Source organism: Podarcis muralis, chromosome 4 (assembly GCF_964188315.1).
Source record: "Podarcis muralis chromosome 4, rPodMur119.hap1.1, whole genome shotgun sequence".
NCBI lineage: Eukaryota > Metazoa > Chordata > Lepidosauria > Squamata > Lacertidae > Podarcis > Podarcis muralis.
Window position 1 is genome coordinate 61,411,594 of NC_135658.1, and position 14,421 is coordinate 61,426,014.

At 37.0% G+C, this 14,421-nt stretch overlaps 1 protein-coding gene across 9 annotated transcripts in view; it reads left to right on the plus strand.

Annotated features, from left to right (window-relative positions):
• DMD (dystrophin) overlaps positions 1 to 14,421 on the plus strand; it is a 985,465-nt gene that overhangs the window by 463,391 nt on the left and 507,653 nt on the right. For all 9 annotated transcript variants that reach the window (XM_077927390.1, XM_077927397.1, XM_077927392.1 and 6 more), the window contains exons 38-41: positions 6,313 to 6,435; positions 8,086 to 8,223; positions 10,362 to 10,514; positions 11,434 to 11,616. In XM_077927390.1, coding sequence (XP_077783516.1) covers positions 6,313 to 6,435; positions 8,086 to 8,223; positions 10,362 to 10,514; positions 11,434 to 11,616 — 597 coding nt within the window. The remainder of the gene's footprint in view (positions 1 to 6,312; positions 6,436 to 8,085; positions 8,224 to 10,361; positions 10,515 to 11,433; positions 11,617 to 14,421) is intronic.

The window sequence follows — 14,421 nt, forward strand, 5'->3', positions numbered from 1 at the left end:
GCTCTCTTTCGGAGCCTTTTCCACCCAGCTAGGCTTTTAACAGGAGGTCAAGGGCCACTTGCATGCAACCACAGCATCTACAGCTCCAAAAGCTGGTAATACAGCTTCAGCAGAAGTTGGGAAATTTTGCCTTATCAAAGTTGTCCACATATACACTTTCCCCAACATGAATTGTGCCTAGATCAGCACTAGTGAACTGTTTCTTGAAACTTCCAATCCCAGTGCCCACCTAATAAATGTGAAAAGTACACTTAGGTGAGATAAGGTACTTGAAGTTGTGAAACTTGTATAGAATCTAAAAGCCATTGCGCAAAATATACTATACACAAATTTACGCAAGATTCTGTTGAGGAAAAAATGGTTCAGGGTTCATTAATAAAATTAGAGGGCATTTATATAAATTTTTGTTTAAAAAATAATAATAGGGAAAGAAATGAAGGTTCGTATTGCATACAAGCATATTGTAAAGCAGGGATTGAGAAGTAGTGATGCTCCAGATATTGTTGGAATACGATTTCTGTTATTCCTAATCATTGGTAATGTTGGCTAGGACTTGAAGCACAATGAAATCTGGAGGGCAACAATTTCCCCATCCCTGTTCTAAATAAACACATAATTATGGGAGTAGCCCTGAATAGTTCACTATCCTATTGATTATAAGTTCCATGTAATCACAGACAAGCATTGGGAATCTGGAGCTGGTTTCAATCTACTCAGTCAGCAACCAGCAGTTTTTATGCTTTTCATGCATGAGTGCTTAGCACTGAAAATTGGAAGCTTCAGTATTAACACAGAACACAATTCATATATTTCGGCAAAAGCTAAAGGTTTGCCTAGTATATTAAGCTGTCATAACTATGCTCTCTCCTCACTAACCACAAACTATAGCCAAGGTTTAGTTGTGGCTTAGCTTAGCTTGGCACAGAAGTAAAAGTGACTGGGAAGGTGATGTCTGCATGGCCCAGGTAAGTCAGGGATAGGCAGCTTGATCTGGCTAGTGGGCCAGATCCTTATTCCACACATCCAACATGGACCAACTTTGATAGTTGGTCTGGATCAATCACCTGTAAATCATTTGACATCATAATCATCACAGTTACAGCAACTTGTTTTGAATGTGTGCTTTCAGCACCAATTAGTGATTAGCACCTTCAAATAGGCTCCTTCTAACCACTGATCAGCAGATAGCACTTTGTCTGGTGCTTTGAATACAAACTGCTTACTCAGGAAAAATAAACATGCTCTGTTTTTAAGCAGAGCATCCCCCCCCCTCCAGAGAAAGTGGTTTGGATTCAAAGCACTGTGCTAGGGGGTGCTGCGGAAAGCCATAATTTGACTTATGTGCAAACAAGCTTATTTTGCAGCGCAAACACACCTTGCACAGAAACAATATATTCTTCCTTCCTGATCAGTTGTACCCGTGTAATACACAACTTTGTTGCATTCAAATGTTACATTTCACACAGAACATTACATTTATATTTCAATATGTATGCCCTGAAAATATGTATAAAGAAGCCCTCCATTTGTAGTTTGCTGAAAATATTTGTTTTGTTAATGAACAACCTGTTCGTCACACCACACTACCTGTTCTGGTTTGTGCCCGGTGCAAAGATTAACAAAACACAGGTCAGCCTACTAAGCTTCCTCTCTTCATAAATGGTCAGCATTGTGTTATGAGTTTGCAGGGGGCGGGGGAGTAGGCAGTATGCTGAGACCCTTCCAACCCCTGGATCCAGCAAGTGTTAAAATGTAGGCAAGGCTAGCTTCCTGATGAGGTGCCCACAGTTATTTAGAAGGACAGTGCCAGAGTTGAGGGCAGAGAGTTTGCAGTGATGTGAGCTAGAAGCAAATGGAGTAAGATGGAGAGAGAGTCAGAATGATGTTTGATTTCTCTTTGAATTCTAAGCTGCAGCCAGGGAAGAAGCAAAGCCCTCTTGAGGTGTTAATTTTGTGAATCCCTCCACTGTAGACTTAGGATGTGTGTTTGTGTGTGTGTGTGTAAATAAATCATATATCAAAAAGACAGCAGTGTCTCTGCTTTGCCTCTTTCCGAAGGAAACATGAACCCTGGGTAAGTGCTTGAGACCCATAAAATATTGTACCACTCAGAGATTGGGGAGGCATGCAACAATGTTATTGTTCTCTGGATTTAAATAAAGTACTAAAGCTGTAATGACATCATCAAAAATGACCTTACCATTAGGCAAGATGAAGTGGCTGCCTTAGGTAGCAAATTATGGGTGCTATTAAAGAGTGGTTTATTTGTATAATGTTGCTACTTGAACTTTCTGCCTCAGGTACCAATTGTCTGTGTTCAGTCTTGAAGATCCAACACTCCTATTTGTTTCTTTCAGTTAATCTTAGCCATGCCTTGATTTAATATTGACTAGTTTGCCCTCAGACACATTTTCTTGTGGAAATTGAAATAAAACACTGGGTAGAATGTATTTATCAAGAAATGGGTTACTGCTGAGAGAATTTTTATTTGTGATATATTAGTCTTTTAAATATGACCAAGATTTTAACTTTATTGTAATTGAGACCATTTTCTTTTAATCACACTTATTTAGTGATTTTTAAGATTATAAAAGCCAAAGGTTGAGGAATTAATAGCATTTTCAGAAAGCAACAGGCTTGGCTAAAATATTTGTATATTTTTTAAAAATCAGGTAAAAATTGTCATGGAAAGGCAAGTAGGAATATATTTTTTTAAGAAACACCAGGGAACAGGAAAATGTAAATGCATGGCTAGTGGTTTTCTGTTTCTGTTAAAAACACTGTGGGCCCATGAAGAAATCACCTTTTACAATGTGCTTACCAAGACAGGATATAAGAGTTAACTGTGTATGTGGTGCTATGTGAAAGGTTAAGTTTAGAATACTAAGTATCCTCTGTGACTGGCAGGTGGCAGTTAGCTAAGAAAATCTGGGTTCTTTTTATTTTTGTTTTAGACGATTGTAATATTTCGCTTCTCACTGGCTTCTTGGATAGAAATCATTGGTGCTTGAATGGGAAAAGTGGTCTGATAATGAATTCTGTGCCACATAAAATCTGATTGGTTGAATGAATGGTAGGCTGGCTGGAACATAAAAATGCCAGTTCTGCCACTGTCCGAGAATGGGCCAGAAGAGGAAGAAGCTGGAAGAGAAGGCTGAAGTGTGAAGGCTGGTGGTGAGGCAGGTTGAGGCTAAGGAAAATCTGGAAGTATAATCTGCCTCAAAAAAAAAAAAAAAGAAGCCAAATCACTGGTTTAAGCCAAAGGCTGGCAGAGTCTCCATCAAACTGTGGAGGCTGTGAGCAGTGAGGGAGAGGTCAGCAAGGAGCTTCTGGAGCTGACCCCTCCCGCAGCCCTTTTTCTTCCACCATACAGGAATGCTGCAAGAGGGAACAGTCTGACTGACACAGGTGGGGTCTCTACTTGCCTCCCTCTCATCCCTCTCACACAGGGCCTTGCAGAGACAGGCAGAGGCCCAGGCCAGGTAGATAATGTGCCCCCCCCTTTTTTTTTTACCCTGGGGATAACTGAACTCTTATAAATAAGTAAGTATTGTGAATATGCTGACCGAAGCCCCCTTTGGAATCGGAGGCCCAGGCCAAGTGACCCATATGCCCCCCCCCCCCCCCCCGTCTGGGCCTGCTCTCACATAAAGAAAGTAGAACCTGATTTGTGTCTATTGGAACTTCCTAGCTCCCTGAGGATTTGGTAGGTGGGTTCTGTGAGGGATTTTTTGTGTGTGGCAAGGAGATCCTTTAATAAAGCTGTGGTATTAATCAGCAATCCTAACCCCACTTACCTGGGAGCAAATACCATTGAATTCAATGGGACTTGCTTCTCGGTAGACCTGGTTATGTAAGCTCTTGGTATTCTTTCTTACTCCATAGCGGGAAATATGTTCTAGTGCAAGCACAGTTAAGTCCAAGGTATGCTAATGGTTTTTGTCCAAAATAGTCATAAAAATCTCCCTCTGTTTATTTCAGCTGAACAAAGTTCTCTTCCTGACAAACTTCTGTGCCAGCTCTGCCTTTTGTGGCTAAGATTTTCAAAATACGATTTTGTAAATTTATGTTCTACTATCCTTCATGCCAAAATATGAATAATATGCATTATTTTTTATATAAATAACCAGAAATTTACAAAAATGGGAACATCTGAAAACCCGTCTTAATTCACACAGAATGCAATACTGCTCTTATCTATTGTTTTATCCCATGATTACTTAGTAGCATTTGCTCAACGGCTTATATATATTTATCGTGTCAATTTTTATACCCCATAATCAAATCAATATACCTATGCAGTGTATAAAATTTAAAACCAATACAGAATAAAATGAACAAATCCATACAGAAGACATAACAAAATGCAGCATGCTCACAGAAATACAATATAGGCCACCTTCAAGAGGAGGCTTGCTATAACAACAAATTTTTAAGGTGATGCCTAAAACACATTACAGAATATGTCAGTCTAATCTCTGTGGGAAAAGAGTTCCATGAGCTCAGTGCCACAACATGGAATGCACTATTTCTAGATGATAATAACAAGGAATGGCAAATTGTGAGGCAGTTGCAGATCATAAAGGTCAGGCAAGGGTATAAAAGGTGAGGTGATTATTTAAATATAAGTTGCTTTATACAGTAGTAGTAACTTGGCCCAGCAGCAAATTGTCATCCAGTGTATATCCTTTAGCCGACATTTCACATGGTTGCGATAAAAAGTCCTTGATCAACTATGGGTGAGGTTCATAAACAGAAGGCGCTTTTGCCCATTTTCCCTTACTACTGCAGCCCTGAACCCCATGTCACTCTATTCCAGAGTGACCCCCAGTGTGAAAGAAGCAGATTTTTAGGAATAAAGAAGCTGCAGGAGAAATGGAAATAAATGGTCCCATTCTATGAAATGAAGTTGGGATCGCTGACATTCAAAATTGCTTAGACTGATATTTGAAGAACTGGATTATGTGTGCTTAGGGCAATGCCATGGGCTAAATTATCTTTTGATCCATTTTAGCTTGGAACACAGAACTGTATGTTCCCAAACGATGACTCTTTTACTTATGTGTCTGTAAACCTGTGTCATTTGTCACATGTTTTAACAGCTCATTTTGATTAAAATTGCTGGTTTATGGCACTGTGTTAGCTGAGTAGTTTTGTGTCTAACACCTGAAAGTCTTAAAAGTAGATATAATGCCAGGAATCTGAAAGGGATCTTTTATTTCGTTTCTTTGTTTATGAATGATTAAAGATGCACCACATCGATGAGGATGTTCAAAGTTTACAAAAATGGAAGTTCACTATGTAACAATTTGATCATATTACATCTTAGTATTAGAATGCACTTAAGACTTTATATTAAATTGTAAGTACACACATATTAATTTCCCCCATGTGATGCATTAATGAAAACAAGTGAAATCTAGCTTATTGAAGTTCATAAGTAGTCCTTACGATAAGATTCTAAATTAAAGACAGTATTATAATTTACATAAATCAGTAACTAAGCCTTCTCATAAAGCTTTCTAAATCCCAATATTGCTTTTGTTTGGGGCGGGGAGAGGGGGAAACAGGTGATTTCCCACTTTTCAAAGTGGTATATTTTTAATGTACTGTGCTAGAAATATTCAGAATTTGTGGAATACTTTTCTGTTTTATTAATAGGGTTATATTTCTGCCTTTAATAAAAATATCTTTTGAAGTTTAAAACAATATAGAATATGATATATATGCATATTTGTGGAAAAATTGCTTCTGAATGTGTGATGAATTTCTGATAGGCCAGGTTTAAACAAAATGTCAGAATTGTGTTTCCTCCCCAGTTCTCATAAAGTTTAAAATTCATTGAATGCACATTCTACATATTTATTTACATGCATCTACCAATCCAAGCCAAATATGTATTCATTAAACATATTTGCTTTGTTGGTGAAGAAGTTGAAAAAAACAGCAAATACCTTTATATTGATTGTGGCTTTTATCATTTTATGGCTTTTATATAGTTTTAATATTGCTTTTTCATTTTGATGATTTATGATGTTTTTATATGGTTGATGAAGTTCCTTTTGCAGCATAAACAAAACTGCTAGGTAAGAGCCATAAATAAAGATTGATCAAGCAAGGTACTACCACTAGTTTTGTTACATAAAAGCTATTTTGTAAAATACCCAAAATGTGTATGTAATTAATTTAACAGTTGGGGGCAAAACAGATATGTCGCTTTGGTTTATGTCTGTAATAAAACAGTATGTGATGTAAAATTGACAATCTTCCTTTCTCTCTCCCCCTTCCCAACTTTCCAACCGTTCTTTAAAGCCCTTCATTCCTTTGAAGGAATTGGAACAGTTTAACTACGATATACAAAAATTGCTTGAACCACTGGAGGCTGAAATTCAGCAGGGGGTGAATCTGAAAGAGGAAGACTTCAATAAAGATATGGTAAATTGGTTGTGATGGGAGTATGAGTAAAATGGAAATGGAATAAGTGCTGGAGTAAAAATTAGAAACCTCTACGTTTGCATTTGACTCTTTAGACAGGTTAAACACACTGTCGTTCTGTTTAGCTGCTATAAAGTTTTACTGCAGCGTTTACTGTTTGTAGCATTGTCATCATAATGTTCTAGTAATATATACAATGCTAACTTTCATAGAATAATACTTGCTTATTCCTTCGGAATAATTTTCTGAAACAGACAGAAGTGTATGTCCAGCACCAATTGATATGCTGGATCAATCTACAAATCTTTCATTTAACCTGATGCTGACTAAAGCAGAGGTAGGAAAAGTCCAGCTGTGGATGATGTCAACTATTCATTTTATACTTTTTATATCCCTTTATGATTTCAAGTCATTTGAAATTCTTCTATAAAGGTGTTGAATGTTGATGGAAAGGTGCATTATTTGTACTCATGACAAATTCTTAAATAATTAGGCACCTGTTGTTAATTTGTGTAGCTGAAGAAAGGGGAGTGAAATTGGTATGACTTTAGACAGCATAATTTTATAACTGCACAAATCTTTGGTACCGTCAAATCATCACAACTTTGACACTCATTCAGTTTTCAACATCAAATTTAGTGAAAGCTCTGCAGCTTCATCTTTTTTAATCTTAGTAAAAACAAAGAAACAAAATTGTACGTGCCTAGATAATGCAGTTTGCCAAATTTTCCCCAGGAAACCTGTAATTCCAGGATTCACCAAAATACTGCAAATGTCTATTGCAAACATGAGGTGAACTATTGTTGAACCTCTTACATTTGCTTTCTTTCTATGTACCTATGTTATTGATTGATTTGTTAGTATTGTTCGTTGTTACTAAAGTTATTAGTAAAGTTGAAATTTTCTGAAAATCACAATGTCAAATTATCTTCATGGATTCTTTTGGCCCAACATTGCATCCAAGAATTGGTTCAAGACTTGCACAGTCTCTCACCTGATACTAGTGAATCCTCAATATAAATAATTTCAAAATAAAATATGTGGCTAATGTCGCTGCTGCTTCCCATTGATACTTCTACTGTAGATCTGAAGGATGAACATTGGTATGCAAGCTTTCAATTCTTAGTTCATAAGCATGCCGTACCACAAGGACATTGCTAAATCCTTAAGAAACTTGGGGCAGAGGCTCACAATATGAATGTGGATAAAACTTGCATGAAACAACATATATCTATAGATGCAAATTTTGGCTGACTTTCAGCAGGAAGGCTACCCTGCAAGGAAAGTTAAATTAAGCTTTAAAGCAAAGGACAACACATTTGGGACCTGATGGAAAAGGCCCAAGGATATTTCTCTTTTGTTTACTCTTCCCTCTTCCTTGACTCCCTGCCTCTGACATCTACCCTCTGCTGACTTTTTTGAGTTTAAGGTCTTCTGTTTGCAGGGCCGTTGCTTTTTCTTGTTAATATGTGAAACACCATGTATATTCATGGTGTATAAAGGATGATGATGATAATAATGATTAGTAATAGCACAATATATTTTTTCAAGATTCAACAGGCTAAGCAGTCTTGCTTTATGTGTAGATATATATATTTGGAGAGAATATTGATTACATTAATTCTTTTTCTTTTCATTAAAAAAAATCAGAGTGAAGATAATGAGGGTACTGTAAAAGAACTGCTTCAACGAGGAAATGTGCTTCACCAAACAATCACTGATGAAAGAAAAAGAGAGGAAATAAAAAGTAAACAGCACCTGTTGCAGACTAAGCATAATACTCTCAAGGTAGAGAACATAACTAATAAATGCACAAATTCTCTGATCTTTTTTATGCATGTTGGTATTGGGCAGGGATGGAGAGTTCAGCAGTCTCTCAACAGCTGATGTTCTTTAGCATCTACCCTAGCATCTTGCCCCCTCCACATAGATATGGTCTTCCACAATGGTTTTCTAGTTGTTGTTTAAGAAATCAATGCAGTCTGCTCTATGATTATGAAAGAGGATTTGTCGGCAGCCATTGCTATTTGACATTCCTGGTTGCAGATAGCTATTTTTCATTTTATGCCTAGGAATAGAGAAAAACTTTCAATTCATGTTAAACATACTTTTTGATAGGTTCCCACGCAGGTCTGTTAAAATTTCTACAACTTTTCAGTGGTTTTTTTAGTGCATTCTTCTGACAAATTAAAATGCCTTTGATTAAGAAAACTGTATATGTAATTCAGATTTTGTGCTATGGTATTATGCAAAGCTGTTTTATGCAAAGCCTTTAATGATAGTAAATTTGTATTTAGATTGATCAGATTCTTACTGACAATCTTTACAAGGGGCATGGTTATATATTTTATTTTTCATTTTTGTGACTCACTGAACGCATTCAGCCTTGACGTATAACACTAAGACTATTGAGTAGTTAAGCAAATTTGTACCTTGTAGACTGAAAATTGAATTATAGGGAAAGATTAAGAGGGAATGGTGGATCCCCAATAATGCATAATTTAATTTAACTATAATATTTATAAAACACAATCAATTACAATAGTTTAAAACTTATTGAAAGATTTATATACATTGTACATAAATTAACATAGCCTACTTAGAGAAATATGTAAATAAGAAAATATATTTAGCCTTTACTTATAGTACAATCATGGTTCATATATTTGCATAACTATTTATATACCACCACCACCACCCCGTGCACATATTGGCCACCATTTATATGCCTTGTTCACAAGCTGCAAAAAATCACTGTTTGTCTTAAACCATGGTTTAATTGTGAATGCGCTTCCTCTCCGGATTCCCCCCCACCCCCACACATAGCTTATTCCCCTCCCCCCACAGTGGCAGTTTATTTCCATTTTAGCACTCATGGTTTGAAACAAACCAATTCTAGTCTAGATCTCATGAACAGTAGCAGACGGAAAGGCAGTGCTTACCTCCAAGCACAGAGCCAATATGGTGCTCCTCCTGGTGTGTTTGTTCAGTGTTGGCGTCCGCCCTGGCGTGTTCCTAGGCCTTGGAGGGCTAAGCCAGCTGGGGGGGCCCTGCAAGGGACCAGCTGCTCTTTTTTTTGCGTCTATAACTTTGAATAACAATAACAATAAATTTATTATTTATACCCCACCCATCTGGCTGGGCAGCTCCCAACAGATTAAAAACAGAATAATACATCAAACATTAAAAACTTCCCTAAACAGGGCTGCCTTCGGGTGTCTTCTAAAAGCCAGATAGTTGTTTATTTCCTTGACATCTGATGGGAGGGCGTTCCACAGGGCGGGCACCACCACCAAGAAGGCCCTCTGCCTGGCTCTTTATTCTAATAAGAGTTTTGCATACAAGCTCTGCACGGGCCTGCATTCACTCCTGTCTTGCTCCCCCCACTCTCCCTCCTGATTAGCAGATGCAACTCCACTGTTGGGAGGTCATGTAAGGGCTGTCACCATACTCCATCATCTGCTACTGATCACAAACGCAAGCCAGGATCAAAGCATAAGGACCAAGACATTGACACCAGTTTTGCAACCTAATTTATCAGTTTCATTGATTCAAGAGCTCTCAGTCACACAACCCATTCATACATGCTCTGCAGAGTTATAGTTAGGTAAAGGTACGTAGTTTCTTTGTCTAATGAGATGGCCAGTCCGGTAGCACTGAGGTATGGATGCAGCAGGCTGACAGAAGACTGCTCTTTGCGTGCTGCAGAGGTTTTCATCCCAAACTGTCTCTTGGATAAAACATGAAATAATATTATGGCTTGCTTGAATGGGCAGGGGGAGAAGCTGACAGAACCTGCGTGGCTGCTGAAGGTAAAATCACAATTAAACTGTAGTTTAAGACAAACTGTGGCTTATTTCAACATGCAAACTAGGCCAAATATGAGCTTGTTTTTGCAGTTCTAATAATGTCTGCATTGTGAACAGGATCTGAGGTCTCAAAGAAGGAAAAAAGCTTTGGAGATTTCTCCTCAATGGTATCAGTATAAGAGGCAGGCTGATGATCTAATGAGCTGGCTGGATGACATTGAGAAAAAAATAGCAAGTTTACCAGACCCCCAAGATGAACAGAAGCTAAAGGTAATGGCATTTTAGAAGCAGTGTTACATATTATTTTATTATTATTATTATTATTATTATTATTATTATTATTATTATTATTAATATATGTTCATATATGTGTCACTCTGTATGTAAATGTAATAAGATGTAGAGATATAGTAGTTCAATACTTAATATTATTATTTAAATGATTTAAGTAATTCTTGTTGAATTGCATATTCCTATCCTTGTGTCCTTGCAAATGTTACATTAAATAGATTTTAGAAAATTATAGGAAATAATACTTTACTTGTGTATATCAAGTGTACTCTGTTTAGAAACTTCCATTGCTTTATAGAAAAAAAATAATTGATTCTGTATCTTTATTCCAGATGAGCAAATGACTTATCGGTATATGGATGAACTCTTTTTTCATGTTAGCACATTCATTTTCATCACAACATAAACATATTTCATTGTCAAAATTCTAAAGATTTACTTATTTGTTGTCAAAGAATTGCCTCGTTTATTTTGCATCGTCTTCTTTTGCTTCATTCTCCGTTGAGTTCTTTGCTTCTTCTCCGTTGAGAAAAACAATTAAAAACTCTAACCATGCAACTGACAATCACTATGGGTATTTAATATGTGGTTTCTGTACATTACAGCTATCTTTCCAATTACCTGTCAGACTGTGCTAGGGAGTATTAGACAGTTAATATATGGGCCCAGATTACTATCCAGAATACACATGTCACTTAAATATTTAAAATCAATGACCCAATACTCACCTTTGTTTTTTTCTGTCTAATTGTAAACAAAAATAAATAAAAATAAGTGTACTTTTTTGTTTGTAACAATAAAGTTGGGAAAGATTCTACCGAAGTATTTTGCTAATTCTTAGGAGTTTATTATCTAGTTAGCTAATTGTCCTGGGCCCTGTATTGATTTTGCTCAATAGGAAATTGATCGAGAATTGGAGAAGAAGAAGGAAGAGCTGAATGCGGTACAGAGACAAGCTGATCGCTTGTCTAAGGATGGGGCTGCAAAAGCAGTGGAACCAACCCTGATACAGCTCAGCAAGCGCTGGCGAGATATTGAGAGCAAATTTGCTCAATTTCGAAGACTCAACTATGCACAAATTGTGAGTTGTTCCTGGCAAACATGTATGTTTGCAAATACTGCTACTAACAGAACCCTACTAACAATGAGAGTACCCACTGCTATGCCAACTTGCTTAAAACAAAGTCTCTGGTCAGCAAATGTGGGCCACCTTATTTTGCCATACTATATAAGCCTCGTGGTACACGATTTGCCTGGATAATGCCCTAAAATTTTAAAAAAACCACAAGCAAGCAAGTATAAACAGCAGAGATTCCTTAGTATTCAACAAAAGTACATCTTAATTTTTGTTGCCTCATATTTTCCATAACATTACCGGTTTAAACCTGTCGGCGTGCCATACATTTATTTTGTTCAATAAACATGCGTGACTCAGAAATATGTATTTTCAACCTACCATCCCATGCAAAAACTAATTAGCTTTTATTTCCTCATGATGTACAATCTACACACCTAAGAACAGATTGGAGAATTTTTATTTCTACTTCTTATACATAACATAGTCTCTTTTCAGCTTAATAGGACAATACATAATTTTTCTCAGTTTTTCACTAAACAATTCAAATGTTCTTTTTAATAACTTCTGGAGGAGGGAGAATGCTTCTTTCACCTATCCAGCAGACCTCTGCCATTGGGAAATATGTCTTATCTGAAATTGTACTTTCAAATAAAGGATGCAATCAGGTTTGCTGAGTTAAGCTTTTAGGTATTGAAAGAATTGTAGTTCTGGTTTGTATATATGTATTACAAGAATAGCATTCCCTATTTAAAAAAAAAACCCTGATGAGAGCAACATGTTATGTTCAGTGCATGAGAATTGTATTACATGCACCATTTCACTTAATCTCTGGATCAATGTTTCATTTGTAAAACTAGTGAATAGACATTACCTACCTCACAGGGATGTTGTGAGGACGTATTAATGTATATATGGCACTATGGAAATTTCTCATGCTTTTGTGAAATCAGAAGCTAACTTTGGTTACAGAAAATATTTTCATAAAGTTTACACAAGTGATCTCATAAATACAATCATATATTGAATATAGATGCCTTTCATTATCATGGAAATTGCCCCCACTTGCTTAGCAGAGGGTGTTTTTTTACAGTGTATTTAAAGGTAAAGGTAAAGGGACCCCTGACCATTAGGTCCAGTCGTGACCGACTCTGGGGTTGCGGCGCTCATCTCGCTGTATTAGCCGAGGGAGCTGGCGTACAGCTTCCGGGTCATGTGGCCAGCATGACTAAGCCACTTCTAGCAAACCAGAGCAGCGCACGGAAACACCGTTTACCTTCCCGCTGGAGCGGTACCTATTTATCTACTTGCACTTTGACGTGCTTTCGAACTGCTAGGTTGGCAGGAGCAGGGACCGAGCAACGGGAGCTCACCCCATCGCGGGGATTCGAACCGCCAACCTTCTGATCGGCAAGTCCTAGGCTCAGTGGTTTAACCCACAGTGCCACCCGCATCCCCACTAAATACAGTGTATTTAGTGCACAGTAATTACAGCTGCAGTAAAATTGGGGGGCTTAAAAAACAACAACACACAGTTGCTGTTAATCTGCTTCAGTTACATCAATTCAGTGTTTGCTGTACAGGATTTTGGAAAGAGACTACACCCTCAGTTTTCTGCCCTTAAGTTTGTGGAGTATATTCCTCAGGTTTTCCATTTCTTGGTGAAACTTTTATTCATTAACCTGACTAAGAAGCCAACAAATCTTCAGTGAAGTAGTTTTTTACTGTTTAGAGATGTATGTATAATGTGGTCAACCATGTATAGAAAGGATTGTGCAGAAAAACTGAAAAGAAATTCACATTCCAGTATTTGGTGTTCTGCTTAGGAGAATTGTTCTTAGAACAAAATGTAGAAATCAAGTAATTCTACAACTGGGGAAACAATTTTGCTGCATTCCAGGCAAAGCAGTGCGTATAGGAGGAAGATTTTGTATTGTGCCCAAAGATTCTTCCATTAAGAAAAGATACCTTTGAATCCAATCCTTTCCCAATGCAAATTATACAGACTGCCCTAGCTATGCTTGGTGGTGAGATCAAAGTTTCATCTAGTTGCCAGTCTGCTGTTCTAGGGAAGTCTTTTTTTTTTTTTTTTTAAGGGCAATATGGTGATAGCATTGCCTCTTTGTCCATAGCCTCTGGTATTTAGAAATACACTGCATTACTTTGCAGCATAAATAAAGCTCTTGTTTGCAGCCATGGTGTTTGGCTTGTCCTCACACACTTTTAAAGATCAAGGGCTCAACCTCAGCACATTCTATTTCACATAATCCATCATTCTGCTACTCAATCAAGGCGAGTCCAAAAGCAAACAACCTCATAAACTGGAAGTGTTTTGTACTAGGATGTGCTTTTAAAAGAGCATACCAACATTCAAATGAATCCCAAACTGGCTTACAAACAGTAAATAACAATAGTATGATAAAATAGATAATATGATAGAATATGATAGAATAACATAATAGAATGTCACAAAAACGGCATAACTCATATAGAACAATTAACAAATCAGTAAAACAATTACAGTCTATAAAGCTTTTAACAAAGCAACTAAAAATAAGCTAAACATCACAATTAAAGCAAAAGTCATATATGATTAACAAATCAATACAGCATTTATAATTTACATAAAGTTATAACAATTCATAATAAACAATATTAACAGCATTAACAAAATAGTAAACAAAAAGTGAACAAAGCACTGTTAGTTTCTAACACACACATACTCCACACTCCCACAACTCATGATCTCTCTCTATTCAGCTCATTAAAATACACATACACATAGTGCTTCTGAAGATTCCTCAGGCTGGA